This window comes from Papilio machaon, chromosome W (assembly GCF_912999745.1).
Source record: "Papilio machaon chromosome W, ilPapMach1.1, whole genome shotgun sequence".
Classification (NCBI taxonomy): domain Eukaryota; kingdom Metazoa; phylum Arthropoda; class Insecta; order Lepidoptera; family Papilionidae; genus Papilio; species Papilio machaon.
Window position 1 is genome coordinate 228,122 of NC_060015.1, and position 25,635 is coordinate 253,756.

Sequence of the window (25,635 nt, forward strand, 5' to 3'; positions counted from 1 at the left end):
AAAAATTTGTTTTTAATAATAATAAGTAATAGGTAACAACAATGGTGGAGTAATTACATAATTATATACATAATAGAACTTAAAGGTGTAGTTAATTAGGAGTTATTAAGTTGTTTTTTAAATCTTTATAGTATAAATAGTATATGTAAACTTTAAGCCTACATCAGTTAACATCAAATCGTTCACTGCTCACTTCGTCTAATTTTGTGTTTTGGTGTGCTAATAATATTATCAATGAATGTTGCTAGTGAAAACTGTGCTAAAAACTTTGCGGTGAATGATTCCGTGGAGGATAAAGAGTTGTATAATATCTGTGAACAAATAGAAAGGGTGGATTTATACAATTCCTACTACGATCAACAGCTATATGATATTTGCTCCGAAGTCGAGAGAAACATCAAGTAAGTACAATTAAATTATACAACAACCAAAAAATACAACTACAACATAATGCTTTATAGTGTTTTAAACATTTTTTTCTTTTTAATAGATACACATCACAAATCGGAAGTGGTGCTGTGAAAAGAAGTAACGATAATGTTGATGGTATCTAAAAAACAAAAGATCGAGGAGCGAGCGTCAACTTCTTACCAGCGTGCTTCCGAAAGAAGAGACGAACCAACTTCATCCACTGCACCCATCAATGATAGTAATAAGGTAAATTGTAGTGCTTGTAACATTTTTGTTAGTAGAAGATATTTTGCAAATCATTTAAAAAGTAAACTTCACAAAAATAATTTATTGAAGATTCACAGTTCTTTAACAAATGTTTCTGTTATTGAATCTGCTTTTGGTTGTAGAATAATTACTTATCGCATTTTTGCTAAATCTAATCAATCATGTGAGTTACATTTTGAAACACCGGAATTGTTTTTAAATTCTATCAAAGAAGAAATACTTTGTTTGCTTAGAAATACTATCACGCAACATACTATATTTAAAGTTAACTTTATTTTATTAGCCGATTTTGTACAAGAAACTAAAAACATATCAAATTCATTCGATTTTCAAACTAGTAATTACGTCATTTCTCTGACAGACGACTTAGAAATTTTCTTTTCATCGTTATGTGATACTTTAACCAATAAAATTAGTAGTTTTGAAAAAAAAGATAGCGGTTGGAGTCTAAAACAAATTATTGAATTATTGATTATATTGAAGAAACCCGTTGTTTTTTCAGAACAAAAGAAAAGACATTTTTTCACCAACCATACTTTACATTGTTTTCTTCGCAATTGACAAAAATGACAGTTGACAGTTCCTCTTTTTATTTAAAGAACGTTCAGAAACGTCGTCATTCCTTTACATCCTCCAACGCCAAAGAAAGATTACTAACAATGACTAAATTACGAATCAAAACGCTAATCGCCTACAGAGGGCGTTATACAAAAACTATTAGACAATTCCTTCTATTCGACAATAGATGACGTGACATGCTTAATTACACGTTTTACAAATTTAAACAATTTTGAAAAAATTAACTTAAAATTAGATTAACAATTGTGACAATTAGTCTGATAGTAAAATATACTTAGTTCAACTTATCCTAACTGTTACATTACTGGTATAAATATAGTAATTTTAACAGAACTAAGACATACATTTAAATTTTATGAAATTATCTTGTCTTTTCTATAGACTATAAAGATACAAAAAATAGAAACTTATTTCTAACAAAATTAACTTGACACGTAAAAATATTATTAACAAAATGAAATTAAACGTAAATATCATATTTACTCGGCCTCTTGATCGTTCTACCGCTACGGCTTTTAGTATCTACTGGGGCTACAGATATCTCAGGACACAAATGACTGATTTCAGGAGAATTCTCCTCTGAAGGTGAAGAAATAGGACTTTGACTTAAAGAAACATTGTCACCTGTGAAATTGGAGACTTCCAGCTTGTACAGTCTCTGTATCGGACGGATTTTTGTGCCGATGGCAGTCCTTACCCTGGCTGTGCGGTCTACTCCATCTCTACCTGTGAACAGATCTATAACAATACCTAAAGGCCATTTTATTCGTTTCTCTTCGGTTTCTATCAGTACTATATCTCCTATGTTTACACTATCTTTTATTTCTTTGCCTTTCTGAACTAATAGAGTTATATATTCATTCTTGAATCTACTTTTAAATTGTTCTTTGAGTTCTTGTAAATACTTAAGTCGTCTATTTAAACTTTCTTTGTCTATTTGATCAAAATCTGACATTTCAGTATTACATGATGGTTGTATAAAGTGTGCTGGGGTGAGTGGCTCTAAATTACTATTTTTATCGTCATTGATGTATGTGAGTGGTCGTCCATTCATTATTGCTTCACACTCACATAATAAAGTAACAAGCTCCTCATATGATACTGTCGATTTACCTAATATGCGTCGTAGAAGATCCTTCATAATTCTTATAAGGCGCTCCCAATAGCCACCCCACCAGGCAGCAGATGGTGCATTCATCTTCCACGATATGCGTCGCACAGTGGAGTGACGCTGCACCTCCTCCCAATCTAGAGACAAAATTAAGTTTTTTGTGCCACAAAAATTTGTTCCTTGATCTGACATCATTAAATCTGGGCGGCCTCTTCGTGCTACGAATCGTCGTAAAGTCATGATGAAGGCCTCCGTGGAGAGTGACCTTGTTAACTCTAGATGAACAGCGCGATATACTGCGCATGTGTATATCACAATCCAACACTTTTCGCCGTTACGCAGAAACAGAGGACCCGCTAAGTCTACGCCTGTGGTCTGGAAGGCAGCAGAACAGCTGGTGCGCTCTGGGGGCAGTGGTGCTGTTGGTGCTCGGCTGGCTTTCACTCTGTATCGTTTGCAAATGACACATGTGGCTATTATTGTTTTTACCAATCTACGTATACCGATGATCCAGAACCTCGCTCTTAAGTCTGTAATCAGTTCATTTGATCCCACATGCTGGAGCTGTTCATGGCGCTGTCTCACCATGGCTGTCACAATTGGGTTGTTTGCCCACAACAAATAGGGTGCTTTAGTTGTTTCTGGAAAATCTGATATGGTAAGTTTAGTTTTTATTCTTATTAATCCTTCTTTATCTAAATATTGTGTTAAATGCTCACTTTTTTCCTTATTTATTTCACTGTTTGTATTTTGAATTAATTTAACTAATGTTTTCTCTGCATTATTATACTCACTATATGTTATTTCTCCTTTTCTCTTATTTTGTGAATGCTGTGTATTATATATGAACCTTAACATCCATGCAACCATTCTTATCATCTTTGAATATTTAGAGAAATATTGTATTTTCTTTATAAAACTCTCATTACAACATACTTGTATATTACTCACAATCTTTTTAGTTTCCAGGTGTACCTGCAGCTCATCAACTGTGAAGTTGGACTTCGGCCATTGCTGCGGCTCCAGACGCAGCCAAGCGGGTCCTTCCCACCATCTGGTCTCGAGTAGGGTCTTCGCGTTGCAGCCTCTGGATGCCAGGTCCGCCCAGTTGTGTTCACCTGGAATATGTCTCCAATTGTTGGTATTAGTATGTTGTCTAATTTCTTTTATTCTGTTACCTACAAATGTGTTCAAGGGTAATTCTCGATTGATCCAACACAGAGTAACAGCTGAATCTGTCCAGCAGTATTCAGAACAATGTTGTAAATTGAGGTTTTCTCTAACCTGTGTGAGCAGCCTTGCGCCTATCAATGCAGCTAGTAATTCTAACCTGGGAATGCTTATCTTCTTGGGAGGTGTGACACGGGACTTGGCTGAAATTAGTTGTGTAGTCACCTTTTTATTCTTTTCAGCACGAAGTAACACACCTGCAGCATACCCATCCTTGCTTGCATCACAAAATAAATGTAAGCTAATTTCACACTCTTTCATTGTGTCCTCGGTCAATCTCCTTGGAATTTTACAGTTCTTTAAGTAATGAAATGTTTTATACCACTCATGGAATTTTTTCATTAGATCGGCATCGAGAGGAGATTCCCATGACATATTGTTTTTCCATGTTTCTTGTAAAATAAGTTTAGGTGTCAACATAACTGGTGAAGTAAATCCAATTGGGTCATAACCTTTTGTGTCAGTGACAATAAATCTCTTTTTGTAAGCTGTTTTATATCCTCCGAGTCCGGTAAATTGTCTATGTTGCTGCAGTACAGCTGATCAGACTTAGTATCCCAGCTGAGACCTAATATTGGTACTATGTCTTTACCTGTTTCATTAATTTCCAGTGGAGCTGTCACCCACATGCGTAAGTTGAATTTCGCCTCATTCATTATATGCTTAGACTCCACTATGAATTTTCTTGCTTCTTCTTCTGTATCTAAACTTGTTATACAATTATCTACATACCATGATTTTTTCAGAAGCTGTGCCGACTGTTGATATGCTCCTGTTATACTGTTCAGGTAATGTATGAGTGTGGCAGACAGTAAAAATGGGCTGCATGTTAATCCAAATACCACTCTGCAATGTCTATAAACAATAACATTGTTACAATCTTCATTTTCCCACCATAAAAATTTCAAGTAGTTTCTGTCAGCTGGGGAAATGCTGATTTGCAAAAATGCCTTTTGTATATCAGCTGTGATACCAATTGCCCCTGTTCTGAAACCTATTAACAAATTAGGGATTAAATCAACTAAATTTGTTCCTTTTTCTAAACAAGCATTAAGACACAGTCCATATTTATCTTTAGCTGAAGCGTCAAACACTGGTCTCAATGAACTGGTTAAGCTAGACTCTTTAATAACGGCTCTATGTGGTAAATAATGGCCAGTATCATGGTCCACTTGTGTAGATGGCACCTTTTCTATTATACCAGTTTCATGCCATTCTTTGAAAATTTCATGATACTCTTTGAATTTACCACCTGATACTAGCCTTTTTGTTGTCGAGACAAGCCTCTGTTTTGCCCTTTCATAATTAGATAATAAATCCTCTTGGCCTACTTTAAAAGGAAGTTGAACCTCATACCTGTTTTCTTCATTAATATTCACACTCTCATTGAATGATGCTAGCACCTCCTCTGCAACAGCCGCCTTTGTTTTTGTCTCCACAGGATCCTGTATTCCCAATGTCTCCAAACCCCAGTAATCTGTCAACTCAGAGCAGAACATAGAAATGGTTACATTATTAAATATACCTACTTGTTTTCCTTGTAATGTCCATCCTAGTTTTGTTTTAATTGCCACAAGTCCATCTTTTAGATTAATTATTGTACCAGTCATTAGAAGTCCTGAGAAATCTGCCCCTATCAAAAGACCTATGTCAGTACTATCGCCTTTGTCAGTTAGACATATCTTATGTGTTTTTAGCATGTTATAGATAGTAATGTCTTTTGTATTAAAGCTGGGAACATTAGTACACACACAAGATTTCCCGAGGGCCTCCATGTCAATCTTGAAAGTTCCATCCAAGCTTTGCACTGTTATATCATATAATTTATGAACTTGTGATGCGGTCTGCAGTCCTCCGAAGAGATTATGGGTGAGTACTTCTTCTTTTATTGAAGGTATTTGAAGCTCTTCTATGATGTCCTGCTGTAAGTATGTTTTCTGGGAACCGCTGTCAAATAGTGCTCTTGTTTTTATTTTCTTCCCTTTATATTCTATCTCTACCATGAGTGTCTGTAGAAGAGTTGTTGTGGCTTGAGTTGAAGATGTTGCCGCTGTAGTGGTTTTCTTTTGCGGAGATGGCTGGTATGCTTTTTCTGGATCCTGCTTAGTTGTCTGTGAAGCTGTGCATATAACTGTTGAATGTCTCTTGTTGCAGATCAGGCATCTGACCGAGGCTCTGCAGTTTTTCCAGAAGTGGCCTTTTTTCAGACAGATGGTGCATGCTTTCTTCTTTAATATTATGTCCTTGCGTTGATCTGCCGACAACTTTTGTAATTTGTAACATTCAATACTGTTATGGTTCTCCTTTTCACAAAATAGACAGGCATTCTTCCTTTCCTTCTCTTCTACCATTGTAGTGAGGCAGCTCGCAGTTGGAATTTCTTTTGTTATTTTATTATTTTCTGAAAATGTATTCGCCATTCTTACTCTTTGCTCATTTTCCACTTCTTTTTGTAAAAATGTTAATAAATTATTTAATTCTTCCTCAATGTTATAACTACTCTTGGCTCTCTGCCATGTTTTTAAAATCTCTTGAGGAAGTGATGATTCTACCAATGGAAGCAAAAATGCAGCATGTTTTTTAGTTACCCCCAAAGTTTCCAAGGCTCTTAAATGTGCACTTAATTTGTCATATAGCACAGATAATTCCACTCCGTCACCAGTTGCTTTTTGTAAAACTAAGGCTAACAATTCTCTAACATATAATTGTATTTGTAGATCTTCCCGTCCATATCTTGACTGTAAATGTTCTATGCATTTATTGTAATTTTCTTTCGAAATAGGGTAGCTCATTACTACCGATTTGGCCTCGGAATCTACCGTAACAGATTGTATTAAGTACACGAATTTATCTTCTTCGTAAATCTCACTTTCGTGTATTTTTTTAAATTGGCTCCAAAAGGGTAACCAATCTTTTAAATCCCCATTGAATTTTGGAATATCAATTTTGGGTAAATTTATTTGTTTCAGATTAGAGGTTTTCGTGTCCGATGACGATTGGTGAAAATCGTCTTTAATTTTCAGCCATTTTATCGTGTATTTCTCAGCTTCCTCTATATCCTTTTCCATCATGGATTGCTCGAAATTGTGTCTTTCCAATATCAAAGATTGGAATGCCATATTAGCGCTTTCGAGTTTTTCGTGGATATTTTTGAGGTTGTAATATATTATCTTTTTATCCACGTCTTCTCCATAATATTTGTTTACGTTCTTTGTGAATTGCGTCCGCCATGCGGCTCTTGTCCTGAATTGTTTTTCTTCATCCATATTATTTCTTGTTCTAATCACTGTTCACGGTCGCCATATATTGAATTATTGATTATATTGAAGAAACCCGTTGTTTTTTCAGAACAAAAGAAAATACATTTTTTCACCAACCATACTTTATATTATTTTCTTCGCAATTGACAAAAATGACAGTTGACAGTTCCTCTTTTTATTTAAAGAACGATCAGAAACGTCGTCATTCCTTTACACAAATAAAATACTTGGACATGAATCTCAACAAATTTAACCCTTTGCGTGGTAGTTCGTACATAGATTTACCTGTTGATATAAAATTGAAAAAAGCTGTAATTAATGTTAAAAATTCTGATAATTTATGTTTTAAATGGGCATTACTTTCTGCCTTATACCCATCCACAAGACATGTAGACAGGGTATCATCTTATACAGCACATATCAATAAACTCAAATTTAGTGGAGTATCATTTCCGGTTAAATTAACAGATATACATAAAGTAGAAAAATTAAATAACATTAGTATCAATGTTTTTGGGTTAGAATTCAAAAAAGAGAGCAAAAAACACGATGTCATTGGTCCACTGTATTATACCAAACAACGTGCAAACCGTCACGTCAATTTATTGTACATATCCAATGGAACAAACTATCATTATTGTTACATTAAAAACTTGTCACGACTAGTTAGCAAACAAATTTCAAAGCAAGAGCATGCCATTTACATATGTGATGGATGTTTATTACACTTTCCCAGTGAGGAAAGATTGTTGAACCATCAACAAAATGATTGCTGTCACATAACTACAGTTTTACCGAGTAGTAACAATAGTTCAAAGAATTGGTTTGATGAACCGGTTTCCAATGACAAATTAAAGTTTGATAAATTTCAAAAAAAATTAAAAATTCCTTTTGTTGTATATGCTGATTTCGAGGCATTTTTAAATCCAATAGCCACATGTTCAAACAATCCCTCTACGTTATATACAAACAACATTAATAAACATGAAGTTTACAGTTTCGGGTATTATGTTAAATGTTCCTACGATGATAGTCTTTCAAAATATGAAACGTACAGTGGACCAAATTGTGTTGAAACGTTTATGAAACGTTTATGTCATGATTTAGAAAATTTAAGTAACATAAAAGGAAAATGTCATATGCCTCTTTCGATTGAAGATAATAATAAAATAAACAATTCAACCCATTGTTATATCTGTGATAATAACTTAGTCGGAGAATTTTTTTTAGATTTCGATTATAATACTGGTCGATTTAGAGGGGTGGCACATGAATTATGTGCTAAAAAGTTTCAAAATCCGCGTTATATACCTGTAATACTTCATAATCTCAGTCATTATGACGCACATTTTATTGTTCATGCATTAAATACTGTTGAAGGTGAAATTATGATTATTCCACAAACAAAAGAAAAATACATATCACTTTCAAAAATTATAAAGATAAAAAATAGGAACCTAGAGATAAGATTTATAGACTCTTTCAAATTTCTATCCTGTAGTCTTAATCAATTAGCTAAGAATCTCAAAAATGATCAATTTAAAACAATGAAAAGGGTTTTTCCCAAAGATGAAGATTTCAATCGACTTAGGAGAAAAGGTATATATCCATACGAATTTATGACATCTTACGATTCTTTAAAATTAACTGACCTACCTCAGCAAGATCAATTTTACAATTCTATGACTAACTCTAACATAACTGACGATGACTACAAACACGCTCAAGATATTTGGAGATACTTTAAGTGTAAGAATATGGCAGACTACTCTGACTTATATTTAAAAACTGACGTTTTACTGTTAACTGATATTTTTGAAAATTTTAGAAATCTTTGTATTAAAACATATTGTTTAGATCCCGCACATTATTACACAGCACCTGGCTTAAGTTGGGATGCTATGTTAAAATACACCAAAGTTGAACTTGAATTATTAACAGATATTGACAAAATTGCATTTATTAGGTCAGGTATAAGAGGGGGAGTCTCTCAATGTAGCAATAGATATGCTAAAGCTAACAATAAATTTATGGAGGATTACGACAAAAATCAACAAAATTCATATCTTGCATATTTTGATGCTAATAATCTTTACGGTTGGGCAATGTCCCAATACCTCCCTGTAGGAGGTTTTGAATGGGTTAATCCCGAAACCAATTTTCAGGTACTTGATACTTCTGATTATGGTTACATATTGGAAGTGGATTTAGAGTATCCTACAGAAATTTATAACTTGCATTCAGATTTACCACTTTGTCCTGAAAATATATGCATAGGAAATACTAAAGAGATTAAACTAGTACCAAATCTTAATAATAAAACCAAATATAAAATTCACTATAGAAATCTTAAGCAATGTATCGAATTAGGTATGAAAGTAATCAAAGTTCATAGAATCTTAAAATTTAAACAAAGTCCTTGGCTTAAGAAATATATTGATTTAAAACAATCTTACATAATAAAAACATAACTCAGTAGACTATAGAAGTTATTAACGATAATAAAAGGAAGTAACGGGCCGCGCTTTAAGCACTCCTGACCCAGGAATAAACACATAACATACTGTTCACTGAAATATAGCATTACAATATACAAGCATGCAGCTTTGGTTAGCTGCGAACCCCCGAAATCCCCCACCAAACACCGATACCTAACATATTCGAAATTTCGTGCCGCCATAAAGTTTGTATTGTACATAGACATGATTTAACATAATTAAATCTTCGACATGAAATAATTTTCACATAGATCATTTAATATCATTATCGATTAAATATAATTGAATTACAACTACAAAGTAATTAAAAAGGGATCGATTACATGAGATCGATCAGCACAAAGTATATGTTGTGGAAATAGAGTAATAGCGTTGTCCTCGTTCATAGAGTAGAATGTGCAGAGAGGCTGGATCCACAGATGTTTACTCTTTGGGCTGGGGTCGCACGATCTCGCACTTGCCGGGAGTGGCGGGCGTCGGATCGTCCGAGAACATCGGATTCTTAACCTCCATATCACCAGTCTGAAATGATATCGTGTTACCGTCGAATCGCAAACTTCGTTGGTTAACCTGACAGACTGTGTTATAATTTTACAGTTGTTATGGTGGAAAAATAATGTACTTTGATTTTTTTACTGTATTTCAAAAATTTATCTTAAAATAATTTGACTGTCTAAGAAGATCAAGCACTCGCCGTACAAACTAACACATATCACACTTTCGTTCACTCACAACTGGACGGAGATATTTGATAAGGATAAAGAAGTTTTTTTTTAATTGAAATAATTAATTAATTAATAGCAGATTTTTCTACTAATATTCCTCTACCATTCCAACTAAGCGCTATGCTTGTGATAGGATATGGTTCTAGACAGTAGTTCAATGGCGGGATTTGAAACCATGTGATCGGATGTCAGGTGTCGTTAAGGGTATCTTAACCATTTGACTATTGACGCTTCGCTAACGCTATTGGCGCATAAAACAGCAGCGCCTTCAGCAGAAAAAAATTAAATATTAAGGAACGAGTGGCAAAATGTGGACAACGGTTAAAACATGACAATTAAATTATAAAAATATTAGAAGATTATTGTTCATAAGAATTCCAGATAAACTTGAAAATATATAATATAGTTCACGACAATAGTCATATATACAATAAAAGGGAAGAGATATATTGTGTATAAAACATACATTGAAGTAGTAAAAGAAAAAGTGGAGTAGTATCTTATCGCAGAGTCAAAAGTATGGCGTAGTTAACACAACGATGGTTTGAATTGCTGCACCGCCCAGGGCAAATTTTAAACGATGATGATAATGATGTCCTTTCAACGGATGGCAATTCAAACACGACAAACCAAAGTAGAAAAACGTCGCCCAACTGCTTGATGAGGTTTGACGAAGGCACATGCAGAATGTAGAATGCAAAACGGAACTGAAAATTAAACATAAACAACAACATAAACACAAACTTTGAAAATAAAAAAAAACAAAAAAAATAAAAAATGGACTTTAGTTTTGTCTTCAAAACAGAGTGATGCAGATTTCAAACGTAGATGTTTTTGCGGACGACTACTCACGGTAGCGAACCCGGGACATTCGTACACGGTGTAGTCTCCTTCTTCGTTCTCATCGGACTCCGGCTCGGAGACGGATCCAGGACGATTGTCCGGCACACCACCCCTGAACAAATATTTTATTACGTCTGTGTAATTTTATTTAGTCTGTGTCGAATTACAAATACGTAAAAATACACAGGTGGGCACAGTTAATCGAAAAGTTAACTTCGTTAATCGTTAATTCGTTAATTAAAAAATTAACTTCGTTAATCGTTAAAGCGTTATATTCTAGAAAATTTAACGCAAGTTAAAGTTAATCGTTAACAGTTAACTATACCAAAATTATACATACTAATTTCACACTTTTGTGGCGACACTTGCTTAAAATAGTAATTTGACTATATATTCTATAACACATTAGAGACAGGTATGAATGCATTATAGTATATTTCATTACGAATGCGGAAAGCCTGTCATTGCAAAGAGTGCCGACAAATGTCTACCCGAGCCGAGTCGCAGCCGAAGGTGAGGGTTGACAGTTGGAACAAGTTCTAATGACAGTTCCGCACGTGTACTAAACAACTATTTTTAATACAGTTGCGAAAAAAATTAGGAATTTAATAGAATAATAAAAACACAATAAACAACTAACTAAAATGTTTGAAAAATGGCGCCAACCGTAAAAGAATACAAACAAAGATTTTTTTTTTTGTATTCTTCACTAGTGATGCAACGGAAGTGTCTTACCGGAACCAGAAACGGAAACAGATGTCAAAAATAAATTTTAGCAGAAACGGAAACGGAAACGGATGCGGAAACAGAAGTGTAAATAATAAAAAAAACATATTTACAAATTTTTTTTTGGTAAAAACAGTTTGTGTTCGTTTTTAATTTATTAAGGCAGTGGATATCGGTGTCCTTTAGCCTTCAATGTATGTATTTTTACTGTGCTGCAATAAGTTAAAACACGTTTTTTTTTTAATTTATTTTCAGGGGACGAAATTACACTATTTACAAATTAATGTTCGCCAAACCACTCGTGTTGACAAACGACAAATATATTTCTTTATTAATACATTCACTGCTGACCACTCGGATCCGAGTGGGCAGAGCTATTAGTAGCGGCGCCTCCCCCTCGGATCCGAGCGAGGGGCCGTTCACTATGTAGTAGCCAATAAACCGCAGGCATTTGAAGCGAGTCCGTGTTGTATGGGTGTGTATGCGTTTATGTTTATGTGTGTGTGCATACGTGTGTGTATGTGTGGGTGTGTTTGAAATGTTACAAGATCTTGAACCGAGAAGATAAAAGCTGGTTTTGATTAGTATCCTTACATGTTTTACTCAATATTCTGGAATTTGATGAAAAACTTGACTTTGTCAAAATCTTGTAACATATTAGTACACAAAAATGCAATCGTGGAACAAATATCTACATATTGGTGAACTAAACCATTGCCATACCTAGCGCTCAAAATGATGATCCCTAGCGCTCAAATACAAAAAACATTATTAATTTAACAGTCCCAGATATACTAAATAAAAATTCACCATAAAAAGTTTGGGTTCGAATCTCGCTATGTACCAATGTGTTTTTCGATTTAGATATGTACATTTATCCGACGTTCCTACGGTGTAGAATAACTGCTGCCTGCACATATCTGAGAAAAAATTTAATGATATGTGTGAAGTCAACCCTCTCTAGGCCAGCGTGGTTGACTATGGCCTAGTCACCCCTAACTTGGGATAGGCTCCGAGCCCCTCAGTGGGGATGTATAGTGAGCTGATGATAATAATGATGATGATTTATTACATGGTTATCACTTATTCAAAAGTACATTTAATAACTCGTAAGTATGAAATAGTCACATTTTGCCAGTGGTCAAATTTTATATGGACAACAACTAGACAGTTTACTCCAGCAAGAGAAACTGATTGTTTCAAACAGCAGCAGAAAATATTACGCGCTTAAATTCACGAAAAAGTACGTAAACAAACAAATGCGACAAGTGCCGAAAGGCCGCGCACGAACTGCGCGTCTCGCGCCGCGCATTGGATTTCTCAGCCGTCGTAAAGTTCCGTTTTATCTCCGTTATAAAAGTTGCGGAAACAGAAGCAGAAACGGATGTTGAAAAGCACGCGGAACTTCCGCACTTGCGGAAACGGAAACAGACATCCGTTGCATCACTATTCTTCACCCATTCTGGGTAGGGAAAGGGAACTATGCCCAAACCCCCAAGTCTTCAGTAGATTATTTTTATTGATATGAAATGAAAATTAAATTTAATGAGATGAAATAAAATGAAACCTTACCTAATTCATTGAATAAAATCATTAAATCTGATATTGTAACAAATTAGAAGCTTCTTTTTAGCAATATTTGCATGAAACATAAAAACTTCAATGATTTTTTTTTTTTTTTTGTAAAAACTTCGTGGTTGGTTTTTTCTTTTTAATAGACATTATTTTGACAGTTGGGAAAGAGGACGAACGAGTTTGGAAAAGCTAGAGAAAAAGCACGAGTAAAAAAAATATTTTAATACAGTTGCTCAAAAAGTGATTGGAAGGTATTGCAGGGACGAAGAGCGTTCGGAATGTGGGCTATTACATACTCGTGCTTTTATATACTCGTAATGAAATATACTATTTTGAACCTTCTTTTGATTTTGTCCTGTTGTTCACGTCTTTCCCGGACGCACTGATGCATCACAGTTGCACGCGAACTTGACATATATCAATTATCAACTCGTTCGTTCACCATTCGAGTCGCCGACAGTCGCCCAACATAGCTGAACCTACGAGCGTGGCGTGGCGCGTAATTTAAACAAAATGACAGCACGTCTCCAAGTTTCTAATTTAACGATTAACGGACTTTTATTAACATAAGTTGAGTTTAACGGAAGTTAACAAAAGCGTTAACACTTTTTGAAGTTAACTTAAAAGTTAATCCGTTAAGCAAAATGTTAACTTCGTTAATTAACGATTAACGGATTAACGAGTTAATGCCCAGCTCTGTAAAAATATTTCAATCATTCTAATTTGATTCTTACGATGTATTTTTCGAATCACAAAAGTAAATTAATGTGAAAAGCTTGAAGGATCTAAGTAATTACGTATAATTTTGTATTTTTGTGGCTTTTCAATCATTCGTTCATTTATATATTCCAATAATATAATCTGGTGAAATGTATTTATCTGATATTACAAATAACTATTGACAGACGTAACTGTAATTGAAATGTTTGAGGGCGACGGTGGGCATGTGGGCGTGTGGGCGCGCGCGGCCGTGCGGCGTGGGCGACCTACGGAGAAAAGGTAGAATATCCCGAACCTTCTCCCGGCAACTATATAAATATTTTTTGTAAAATTTAAAAATAAGCTCGCGCGCGACGCTACGAAATGTTATTTCAGAAAAATGTCGAAATCTAATTTGTGCAGTTGAGGCGTATTAAAAATATGCAGCTTGAATTTGATAAAATTTTTGTCATTTTATTTAACAAAAAATGTGATATATATTTGAGTATCGTCAGACATCTTCGGATAAACATAAACTACGTTAGCATGCATCCATTTATTATCTAATATTAAGACTGTACCACACTGCTGCGAAAGCTAACCGGAATCTATTCTGATATAAGCATGACATAGATTTATCTGCATTTGCAATCACATATCTGACAAAACTTTAAATCACAGTATTAGAAGTCTTCTTACCATTTTAGTAATATCATAAATGTTTAAATGGATGGATGGATGAATGTTTGCTTGAAAGTATCTCCAGAACGGCTTAACGGATCTTGATGAAATTTGACATAATATGTAGATGTAGATCATAGTCTGGAAGAACACACAGGCTACTTATTATGTTTTTTTTATTCTGCAACGATGGAGTCGCGGGCGACATCTACTTATTCCATAAAGTCGTAGTTTTAATAATTAACCATAAGTTTCTGAGACCAAAATCTCTGTTTAAAACAAAATGTTATCTCTGTATGGTCAAAAGGATGACGATATGTTTTGTATAGAGATTTTGGTCTCAGAAACCAACGGTAAGTCATTCGTGAGGTTACGTTAAAATCAATATTATAGAAAACGAGCACGGAAATTGAAGCCAATCGAATGGAACACATTTTTTCATTTTTGTTCTTAAGTAATGAGTTTAATAGATTTTATTTAATTAACCGCTTTTGTTAACCAAATTTCGTGGTCCAATTAAAAAGGTTTTTGTTAGCTTTTATGCAAAGTAAATTGCTAAATCTCGATAGCCTAGAGGTTTTATAGAGGACATCTGGGTCAAAGATTACCAAACTATTTTTTCTCGAGGACCCGTTTAAAAAATTTATTGGTTTCAGTGAACCCCTGTTAATACATTTTTATCTCTACATCTTAAGTCTCCGCCAAGTCCTCCATGGAGCCTAGAGACTCCACCAGGACTTGTTTAGAATCACTGTTCTAGATTAAAACATACCTTTCCATAGCAATGATCTGTTGCTTTTGGTGCTGGTAGTGGTAAAGATGCGCAGACTGCGCCAGTCTACTGTCGCCGTTGGGGTCCGAGGGTCCGGTAACACCGTAAGCAGGGTAATCGGGCTCGCCAGGTGCTCTTATTTTCTTCGATAATCTAAATATAATTACAACACAAAATTACCATAAGCTACCAAATAAACTAAACCATCAGATAAGGAAAGCTGTCGTGTCCACACAAAAAACCATCACCACACAGAAGATTTCGTCTCTGGAAAAGTCCCGACGGGAAGAAGCCAATCTTCTAAGTGACTTCTAGCGCAGATGTATCACTAATCGTGGGTTTTTAAGACCAAAATCTCTGTGTCAAAGATATCGTGATAAGGCAGTGTTTTAGGCCCCACCTTATTCTTAGCGTATCTCAATGATTTGTGCAACCTAAATCTAAATAAAGGACACGTTATATCGTATGCTGACGATACGGCATTAGTCTTCGTTGAGGATACTTGGGAGGAAACACGTAGTTCAACTGAACTTGGTTTGCGGAAAGTAACAAAGTGGCTTAAATCTAATCTATTAACTCTAAACACATCAAAAACCAATTACATATGCTTTTCAATCAACAACCGTACACAACCGTTAAACTTCAATATAAAGATTCATGACTGCAGTAACGTAAATAACGACTGTCTCTGCCCTAGTATTGAGCAAGTTGGTTGTACCAAATATCTTGGACTAATGATCGATTGTAATGTGTTACTTATTTATTTATTTTTAACTTAAATGTTTTTTTTAATTTAATCGTTTCAAAATTAATTTTAAGTAAACAAATCAATCTATGGAAACTTTTATTGTTTGTCTGTGCATTCTGGATGGTTTAGTCTGTGACACAGACTTCCGTCAGATGTCATTTTTTTCGCTCGCGTGAACACGCGGCACGTGCGGCAACAATTTTGTAACTACCAACTTATTTGCAGTTTAATTATTAATTGTTGTCTAATTGAACCAGTAAATAGTGGTTAGCATAACATATATGTATGTTGTAATTGAAGAATTTGATATAATCCGTTATACACTGGATAGAAAGGACGACTCAAGAATTTTGAAACTTCAGTGCAAGTTCGGAAGTTTACATAATTTATATAGGAATGTTTTAAACTGCCTGAATGGCTCGAAGAGTCAATATCTCGGCCGAGATCAACCTAAATAAAAATATACATGTATATATAAAAAAGGGGAATTTAATAATTAACAATAATAAAATGGCGGTGGAACCAAATGACGCGTCACCGCGTGGAGTTTAGGAAGAATCTGCAGCGCAACCTACGACCCACTACCAACGTGCCAAAAAAAAGGAAGCAGGTTCGGACCCACGGGCAACCCATTTTTTTATTTTATTTTTTTTTTTTTTTTTTTTTTTTTTTTTTTTTTTTTTTTTTTTGGTCGTTATTTATTCAAATCATATAATAAGTAACGCGACATTGGCGCCCAACGTGGGGCTTCTAAATAAGGTATTGTAAATTTTTATTTTTATTTTTTTTTTTGGTTTGCTTATTGTATAATTTTAGTTTTTTTTTTTCTCTTTCTATCTGCATTTATATTCATGTATTTCATTTAGTTACCTTTCATCTCATTATCACATAAGATAAAATAAAATATGCTTTAGTACCTGCTAGCTTGTTTTTAAAATATTTGCTAATCATTATAAATCATTATTAGACTATATAACAATCATAGTATCATACAATAATTTTATTTCTTATGTCCGCTTTTTGTAATTTATAATAATTGCTTTCCTGTCTGTATTTCATTTCATATAAAACATGTTGGTAGTGTATGCAATCCGTCATTTTATATAACTACTAGCTTTCATACACTCCTGGTAACATATACATTTATAGCACTTCTAGTTGTAATTTTGTAGCTTAAATAGTAGATAAATATTTTATAGTTTATAAGTAATTTTATTAATGTTTAGTTGCAACATTTTGTTTAGTTTTGTTTGATTTTTAATTATACACCCCGGATATTAACTCTAATTGATACTTATTGGTAATTTTTTTTTTTTTTTTTCTTCTTTTTACAACATGAATAATGATATTCAGTTTTTGTGTTTACAAAAAAGCGAATTAAGCTATGAGGTGGCTATTAGAGGTGGTACACCGGGCGATAATGTCCAAGAATTGCGCAGACAAATAGTAAAATTAGTTAACGTAATGCCTTCGGAGGATATTATTGAATCTGGTTTTGAATTTTATGTGGATGTGGAGGGCGTAAAAGAAACTTTTGTAAAAGTTGATTTGAATATAAAATCCTTGTCAAGTAAATTTGATAAAAACTTATACAAACGCACAAAAAATCTACTTAGTCACTTATATCACAGAATTCAACGTTTAGACCCTACAGATAAAAAATCTACAGATATTTTAGAATGTTTGAAGCTTAAACTAAATACAAGTTTTAAAACTTTAGAGCAACTTAAGCCTGTCACCGAATGCACGTCAGAGTTTAGTGAGAGCGTTACAAACGCCCCGTCGCCCGCTCCGCCCCTCCTTGTTACATGTGACCGATCTCAATTATCTGATTTAACTAATATTAAATTTGATGGCAAATCATGTGTTCTGTCGTTTATCCAACGCATGGACGAATTTATAACGGCTCGCGGTATACCTTCTTCTAAAATATTAGATTTCGGTACAGAAATTTTTACCGGCGACGCGTTACACTGGTTTCGAAGCGTCAAAGCTAATGCGCCATCTTGGGAAGTATTGCGCGACTTATTAAAAGATGTATTTGTTATACCGGATTATGATTATCGTTTACTGGATGAGATAAAGGCGCGTACACAGGGCGAAACAGAAAATATTACTATTTATTTGTCGATAATGGCCGCTATGTTCTCCAGACTGTTCAAAAAGCTTTCAGAAGAAGAAAAGTTAGAAATAATTATGCATAATATAAAGCCATGTTATGCTAGTGCTTTAATTGCAATACCGAATCTTAAATCGATTGAGACCTTGCATTCGGCATGTAAAAATTATGAGAATATAAAGTCACGTCTTGCGAATTATCATGTCCCTCCTAAACTAACCTCATCGACATTAGCCCCCGAATTTGCTTTCAAACCCAATGATATTTTAACAGAAAATAACAAATTTCATAATTCTGCAAATGGTAAATTTCAAAATTATACTAAAACTAACGGTAATTATAAACATAATACTAGTAACTACAGTAAAAGAATTTTTTTTAATCCAAACAACACATCCACAAATAATAAACACATTTATGCCATTCAACAAAAAGACACGAAACCTAAATTTTGCCCTCGTTGTCGATCTGATTCACACAACATTAGACAGTGCACTGGGGAACGAAAAATATTTTGTTTTAAATGTGGTCGTGATAACTATACATTTTATACTTGTCCCGATTGTAATGGAAACCCGTCTACATCAAAAAACTAATAAAGCAGAATTGTAGTAAGCCCATCAATTATTCACTTAGTACAGAGTGGAGGGACTGGTTACAGTTCATTAATAATTTCTTTAATAGTTATACAGTTGCTACAATTCTGCATAATAAGCGAAATAACGATTTGCGACCTTATTTGCCTGTCTTCATAGGAAACTTTAAAATCTGGGGATTACTAGATTCCGGTTCAGCTGTTACTTTATTAGGAAACAATGCACATCACACATTAATTAATCAAGGATTTGCTATGTGTTCCGATGAAAAAATTACAATAACTGCGGCTGGTGGACAAAAACTTAATTGTTTAGGATATATTAATATTCCATTTCATTTTGAAGGCAATGAATTTAATTTAAAAACATTTGTCGTCCCTGAAGTCGAAACTTCTCTTATATTAGGCATCGATTTTTGGAAACGATTTAACATATGTCCGAAATATATAAATGCGATTGAATATAAAAAAAAACATGATAATATTAATGCAAATAGGACAGATACCACCATTGAACAAACTCACATACATTCTTATTCGAACCTGAATGAATCACAACGGTTAATTACTGATCATTTAATCGAACAATTTAAAGACATTTCTTCAGAACGTAAAGGGTTAGGTTGCACATCTTTAGTATGTCATAACATAGATACAGGCGAAACTCGACCTATACGCCAACGTTATTACCGCATGTCTCCCGTTAAGCAAAAGATTTTATGTGAACAGGTTGACGAGATGCTCGCGTTAGATGTGATTCAGCCTTGCGAGAGTTCGTGGTCTTCACCCGTTTTGATCGTCAATAAAAAGAATGGTCAACCACGTATTTGTTTAGACAGCCGTAAATTAAATTCAGTAACTAAACGCGACGCTTACTCCTTGCCATATGTTTCTGAAATTCTCGATAATTTGCGCGATGCTAAATTTATAACTAGTATTGACCTTTCCAAAGCATTTTGGCAAATTTTGATATCCGAACGCGATCGTGACAAAACGGCGTTCTATGTTCCAGGTCGAGGAACATTCTGTTTTAAAAGAATGGCATTTGGTCTTACAAATGCACCAGCTACGCAACAGAGGCTAGTGGATTTATTATTTGGCTCCTTTGAACTTAAGGTATCTGCATACCTCGATGACATTATTGTCATTTCTAATACGTTCAATGAGCATGTTTGCTTACTATCACGCGTACTAGAAAAATTAAAAGAGGCAAATTTAACTATAAACTTTGAGAAAAGTCAATTTTTTAGAAGTCGTCTTAAATATTTAGGATATGTAATAGATGCTCAAGGACTCAGGACAGATCCTGAAAAAGTGAAGGCTATTCTGGAGTATCCAACTCCATCTTCAAAAAAAGATGTTAAACGCTTTTTAGGAACAGCAACGTGGTATAGACGTTTTGTACAAAATTTTAGTACAATTGCTGCGCCTCTCAATAAATTAACATCCAACCGCAAAGGTGCTCCGAAATTTTATTGGTCTTCAGAGGCAGACAAATCTTTTAATACACTAAAGAAGTGTTTAGTATCAGCACCTGTCTTGCGTTGCCCTAATTATGATCTTCCCTTTCAAGTTCACACTGATGCCAGTAATTGCGGAATAGGTGCAATGTTAACTCAAACCGTAGACGGAAAAGAGCATCCTGTAGCCTATATGAGTAAAACTCTTAATGCCCCGGAAAAGAATTATAGCATTACAGAACGCGAGACCTTAGCTGTCATAGTGGCCTTGGAACATTGGCGTTGTTATTGTAAGATACGTCAATAAAACACTGCGGTCGGATGCCAACTGATTTATTACTTTTTCATAAGTACCTTCAATATACTACACATCTCTCTCCTAATTAATAACATTTTGATAATCTATGAACTAAATAAACTTACAGATTTTTTTTTTTTTTTTTAAATGCATTTTAACAAGTTTAACTTACATCTACTATTTTCTTCCTCCACCAAGTGAAACTAATTATTCATCTTACATCATATAACTTACTTTATGTTGATATTAATTTTAATATTAATTATTACATTTTACTAATATCTAACAAAAAGCTTGTTTAATCAAACGACAAGAAAACCAAAGGAAATGCGATAAATGTGACCAAGTGCTGTAACGATTTTTTTTTTTTTTTACTTGACCTTACTCCATCCCTTTCCTTCGCCATTCGCGACGAAGCGCTCTTTTTGCCCTCTCATTTAATTCTCCGGATAACGTGCTCACCTGGTTGGAACTTCCGGGAACCGCCCAGGTGGTATCTTCAGCCTCCGCTGGCCCTACAGCCTCAGTGGTCGGCGCCGACGCAGTGCCTGTGTCACTGTCGGGCTGCGGCTGAGCCGTCGTGTACGTATCGTAATCAATATCGAAAGTATCACCTTCATAATTGTTATTTCTATTCCGCGGTCTCGTGTTGACGTACTCATCCATGTTACTATAATTATCCGATTCGTTTTCTATGTCCCATGAGAACCTATTGTTACTCCGAGGTAAAATTTGGTCCGTGTGCCTACGGTATACATCCCCATCATTATTCATAATTTTATACGACACCGGACCGGTTTGTTGTAAAATTTTCCCTTCGACCCACTTATGCTTATTAGTTGAATAATTTCTAGATAATATTTTATCCCCTACCTTAAAGTTTCTAGCGAGTCCCGAGGAGTTGAGTACTTGTTTGTCCTGCGCTTCCTCGACTATTTTTGCGGTGCTCGGGCGCATCACGTCTAGCCTGTTACGCAACCGATGTCCGAGGAGCGCCACCGCGGGCGCAACCCCTGTTGTTGCATGTTCACAATTTCTATACTGCATTAGAAACCGATATAAACTAGTATGGATGTCCCTACCTTCTATAACGGCTTTCTTAATAGTTTTTTTTACTATTTTAACACAGTTCTCGGCTGCACCGTTACCTTGCGGTCTATAGGGCGAAGAAGTTATGTGACGTATCATATTTCTATCACAAAATTCCCTAAATTCCGCGCTTTGAAACGGAGGCCCGTTATCCGTAACGAGCTTTTCCGGTAGGCCGAACCTCGCAAATAAACTTCTAAGAAATTTTATGGTGTGATACGCCGATGTGCTACGTATTTCCTCCGCCTCGAGCCACTTACTATGGGCATCCACTAGGATAATATAATACTTGCCGTGCAGCTGCGCAAAGTCAGCGTGCAGTCGCTGCCAAGGCGCGGCGGGAAACTCCCAGGGATGGAGGACGGCGCGCGGGGGGGCGTCGCGTACGCTGCGACACGCCTCGCACTTGTTTCCTATCAACTCGATATCTTTATCGAGTGCCGGCCAATAAACATAATTCCTAGCGATGGACTTCATTTTTACAATGCCTAAATGACCATCGTGAATTTCTAACAGCACGCGTTTTTGTAATGTTTGCGGTATCACCAGACGATATTTATACAAAATACAGCCGTGATCAATATTCAAATCTGCACGTCTGACATAAAAAGCCTTTTCATCATCTGAACACTTTCCCGGCCAGCCAAACATAATATATCCAAAAATTCTACTTAACAATTTATCTTTAGTTGTTGCTAATGCTATTTCTTTAAAATTAACTGGTAAAGTTTCATCAACGTACATTAAATAATGTTTATCCGGCGCACTCGATGCGCCGCCGCTGCCGTCTCCCTCTAGCGGCAAGCGCGACAACGCGTCCGCGTTGCCGTTGCACTTTGATTTTACAAAATCAATATTAAAATCGTACGCGGCTAGTTTGGCGGCCCAACGTTGTAGCCGACTCGCCGCAGTCTGTGGAATACAGCCTTTAGGTCCAAAAATATATACCAATGGTTTGTGATCAGTTTTTAACGTGAATTTCCTGCCGAATAAATATTGATGATGTTTTTGCACTCCGTACATAATAGCGAGCGCCTCTTTGTCTAATTGACTGTAATTCTTTTCGGCGTCGGAAAGCGTCCTGGAGGCGCAGCTTATAGGGCGCTCGGAACCGTCGGGGAAGGTGTGCGCGAGCACCGCGCCCACGCCGTACGCGCTGCTGTCCACCGACAGCACCACCGGAAGTTCCGCCTCGTAGTGACACAACACCTTGTCGCTAGCTAAAATGTTTTTTATTTTTCTGAATGCGATTTCACAATTTGTATTCCAATACCACGACTGATTTTTTTTTAACAAGGCATATAAGGGATGGAGTAATGTACTTAAATTAGGAACGAATTTGCCATAATAATTAACTAATCCTAAAAATGCCTTTAATTGAGTCACGTTCATCGGTTCCGGAGCCTTCACGATCGCATCAACCTTGGCCATGTCCGGATGTAAACCGTGCCTATCAATAATAAAGCCTAAATACGATACACTCTCTTGTAAAAAATTACATTTATTCAACTTAACAGTAAGACCCATGTTTGCCAACCTTTCTATTACCGCTCTCAGATTTTTTTTATGCGTCTCCCTATCTTTTCCTGTAACACAAATATCATCTAGGAACACTACAGTATTCGGTAAGCCCCTAAGGGTCTCCTCCATAATTTTTTGAAACATTTGTGGAATGCAATTTAAACCATAGGGAGTACGCTTAAATACATAAGTACCAACGTGTGTGGTGATGGCCGTGCACGCCTGCGAATCGGGGTGGAGAGGTACTTGCATATACGCGGTTGTCAGATCTATTTTTGAAAACTCCTGCCCACCGCTTAGGGCCGCAAACAGTTCCTCTATTCGCGGAAGCGGATATTGATCAATTTTTAATTTCGGATTTATTGTAGATTTGTAATCGCCGCATATGCGGATGTCCCCGGATGGTTTAATGATAGGTACTATAGGTGTACCATAATCGGAATGTTCAACTTGATAAATCGATCCCTCTTTTTCTAGACGATTTATTTCCCTCTCCACCGCGGTGCGCAATGCGAGCGGTACGGGCCGCGCGCGTAAGTAAACCGGTTTGTTATCAGTCAATTGCAAGCGAAACTGTTTTTTACATTCACCTAACTTATCTGTAAAGACGTTAGGATAATTATTTTTTAAATCTTCAATGAACCGATTTCGCTGCTCGTTAACATCAAGTGAAATATTATTAATACACAATCCATTTATATTAAATCTTTGAATCCAATTTCTACCTAACAAAGGACGACTACCATTCTTGATTACGTACAGTTGTAAATTATCTTGAAAATTATCATCAATCGACGCGTTTACTACAATATATCCAATCGTTTCTATACGCGACCCGGAATACGAACATAACTTAATCGAATCCTTAAGAATTTTATAGTTGGAAAAAAATCGCTTGTAACAATTCTCATTAATTGCCGAAATCTTACTTCCAGTGTCTAGTTCACATTTTAACATTACATCACCAACCTTAACGTCTATAAAGTAAGGCTTATCTCCGCAAGAAACCGCACAAATATTATACATTTCACAGTCGGAGTCCTCCTCCACAAAATTGTGTCGCGTGCCGGCTGTTCTACTATTCGACGCTTTGCACATTATTTTTAAATGCCCTTTTACATTACATTGGCCACACGTATATTGCTTAAAACGACACTTATCTGCACGATGTGGTTTACCACATCTCCAACACGGCGGTTGCGCCGCAGCCGGTCGCGCCGCCACGGCCGGCCCGCTGCGCAGCGCGTGCAACGGCTCGCCGCCCGCCTGTGAAACGCCGCCGCTTGCGCCCGCGCTGACCGCCGTCACCGCCGCCGCCACGTCGTCGCCGAGGTCCCTGGAGCGCACAGCACCGCTCACGCTGACGCGGCCGCTCACCCGCTCCACATGCTTCTCCGTGGCTTCCAAATTTAGAGCTAGCTCCACCGCCCGTTTATAGGTTAATTTCGCATCAAATAGCAATCGTGATTTAATCTCCGTGCTCCGCAAGCCCGTGACGAATTGCTCACATAAGTTTTCTTCTAAATTCTGGGCAAAATTGCATGACGAAGCTAAATGTTTTAACTGTTGCAAAAATTCGCCGATGCTTTCTTCTGCCTTTTGCCGTCGTTGTCGAAACATTTCCCTTTCGGCGTACACCGAACGTTGCGGTTCTACGTGACTTTTTACAATTTGCACTAACTGTTCGAAAGTTTTATCCTCCGGTCTATCAGGTGCACACAAGTCACACATCAAATTATATGTACGATCGCCTACTAAAGTCACCAACGTGGCGACCCGATGCGTCTCCTTTATGTCATTTAGGAAAATAAATTGTTCTACACGTCGCACATATGTTGTCCATTGTCCACAAAACAAATCGAACGGTTCGATTTTACCAAATGGCATGTTAACACTTTTAACTAATTACTTCGCACGCGTACAATATAAAAAAAATAACCCGCCTCGTCGCCAGTGTAAGATACGTCAATAAAACACTGCGGTCGGATGCCAACTGATTTATTACTTTTTCATAAGTACCTTCAATATACTACAGTTATCTCGAAAACGGCCAACCTTTTATAGTATATACGGATCACTCTGCATTGAAATGGTTCTTGTCCCTGACTAACCCTACCGGTAGGCTTGCAAGATGGGGTGTCAGATTATCTTCTTTTAATTTCATTGTTAAACATAGGCGTGGCACTGACAATGTTATACCAGATGCATTGTCCAGAGCTCTTCCCGTATCAGCTATTTCAACATCAAAATCTTATTTAACATCTAAAGATAATTGGTATCTAGATATTTACAATGGATGTACTAGTAACCCTAGCAAATTTAAGAATTTTCTTGTTAAAAATGATAAGCTATTTCGTTGCTCTAAAAATAAATGTCCTTTAACAACAGAGTTTTCGTGGAAGGAAGTAGTTCCACAAGAACTTCGAGA

The 25,635-nt window shown here is 36.0% G+C and overlaps 3 protein-coding genes and 1 long non-coding RNA gene across 6 annotated transcripts; all 4 read right to left on the bottom strand.

The window, feature by feature from the left end:
- Positions 1 to 1,585: 1,585 nt before the first annotated feature.
- Positions 1,586 to 4,045, bottom strand: LOC123723161. Of its 3 annotated transcripts, none has more exons than XM_045685722.1 (2): positions 2,371 to 4,045; positions 1,586 to 1,983 (listed from the first exon to the last, which is right to left on the bottom strand). In XM_045685722.1, exons 1-2 carry the CDS (start codon positions 4,016 to 4,018, stop codon positions 1,718 to 1,720), a joined length of 1,914 nt encoding a protein of 637 aa, XP_045541678.1. In that variant the 5' UTR covers positions 4,019 to 4,045; the 3' UTR covers positions 1,586 to 1,717. The 3 variants fall into 3 exon arrangements, with proteins under 3 accessions (XP_045541678.1, XP_045541679.1, XP_045541680.1); XM_045685723.1 differs by having other exon boundaries at positions 1,589 to 3,009; positions 3,320 to 4,045; XM_045685724.1 differs by having other exon boundaries at positions 1,591 to 2,505; positions 2,858 to 4,045.
- Positions 4,046 to 4,278: 233 nt separating this feature from the next.
- LOC123723255 lies at positions 4,279 to 6,024 on the bottom strand. The gene is made up of 2 exons (XM_045685831.1): positions 4,955 to 6,024; positions 4,279 to 4,592 (listed from the first exon to the last, which is right to left on the bottom strand). Exons 1-2 carry the CDS (start codon positions 6,016 to 6,018, stop codon positions 4,559 to 4,561), a joined length of 1,098 nt encoding a protein of 365 aa, XP_045541787.1. The 5' UTR covers positions 6,019 to 6,024; the 3' UTR covers positions 4,279 to 4,558.
- A 3,281-nt stretch (positions 6,025 to 9,305) lies between these two features.
- On the bottom strand, positions 9,306 to 15,424 carry LOC123723374. Its single transcript, XR_006756717.1, has 3 exons — positions 15,378 to 15,424; positions 10,934 to 11,036; positions 9,306 to 9,878 (listed from the first exon to the last, which is right to left on the bottom strand). It is a non-coding gene; the product is annotated as an uncharacterized LOC123723374 (long non-coding RNA).
- A 5,554-nt stretch (positions 15,425 to 20,978) lies between these two features.
- Positions 20,979 to 24,827, bottom strand: LOC106708089 (uncharacterized protein K02A2.6-like). Its single transcript, XM_045685889.1, has 4 exons — positions 24,386 to 24,827; positions 23,402 to 23,806; positions 23,009 to 23,152; positions 20,979 to 22,906 (listed from the first exon to the last, which is right to left on the bottom strand). Exons 1-4 carry the CDS (start codon positions 24,825 to 24,827, stop codon positions 20,979 to 20,981), a joined length of 2,919 nt encoding a protein of 972 aa, XP_045541845.1.
- Positions 24,828 to 25,635: the final 808 nt, after the last annotated feature.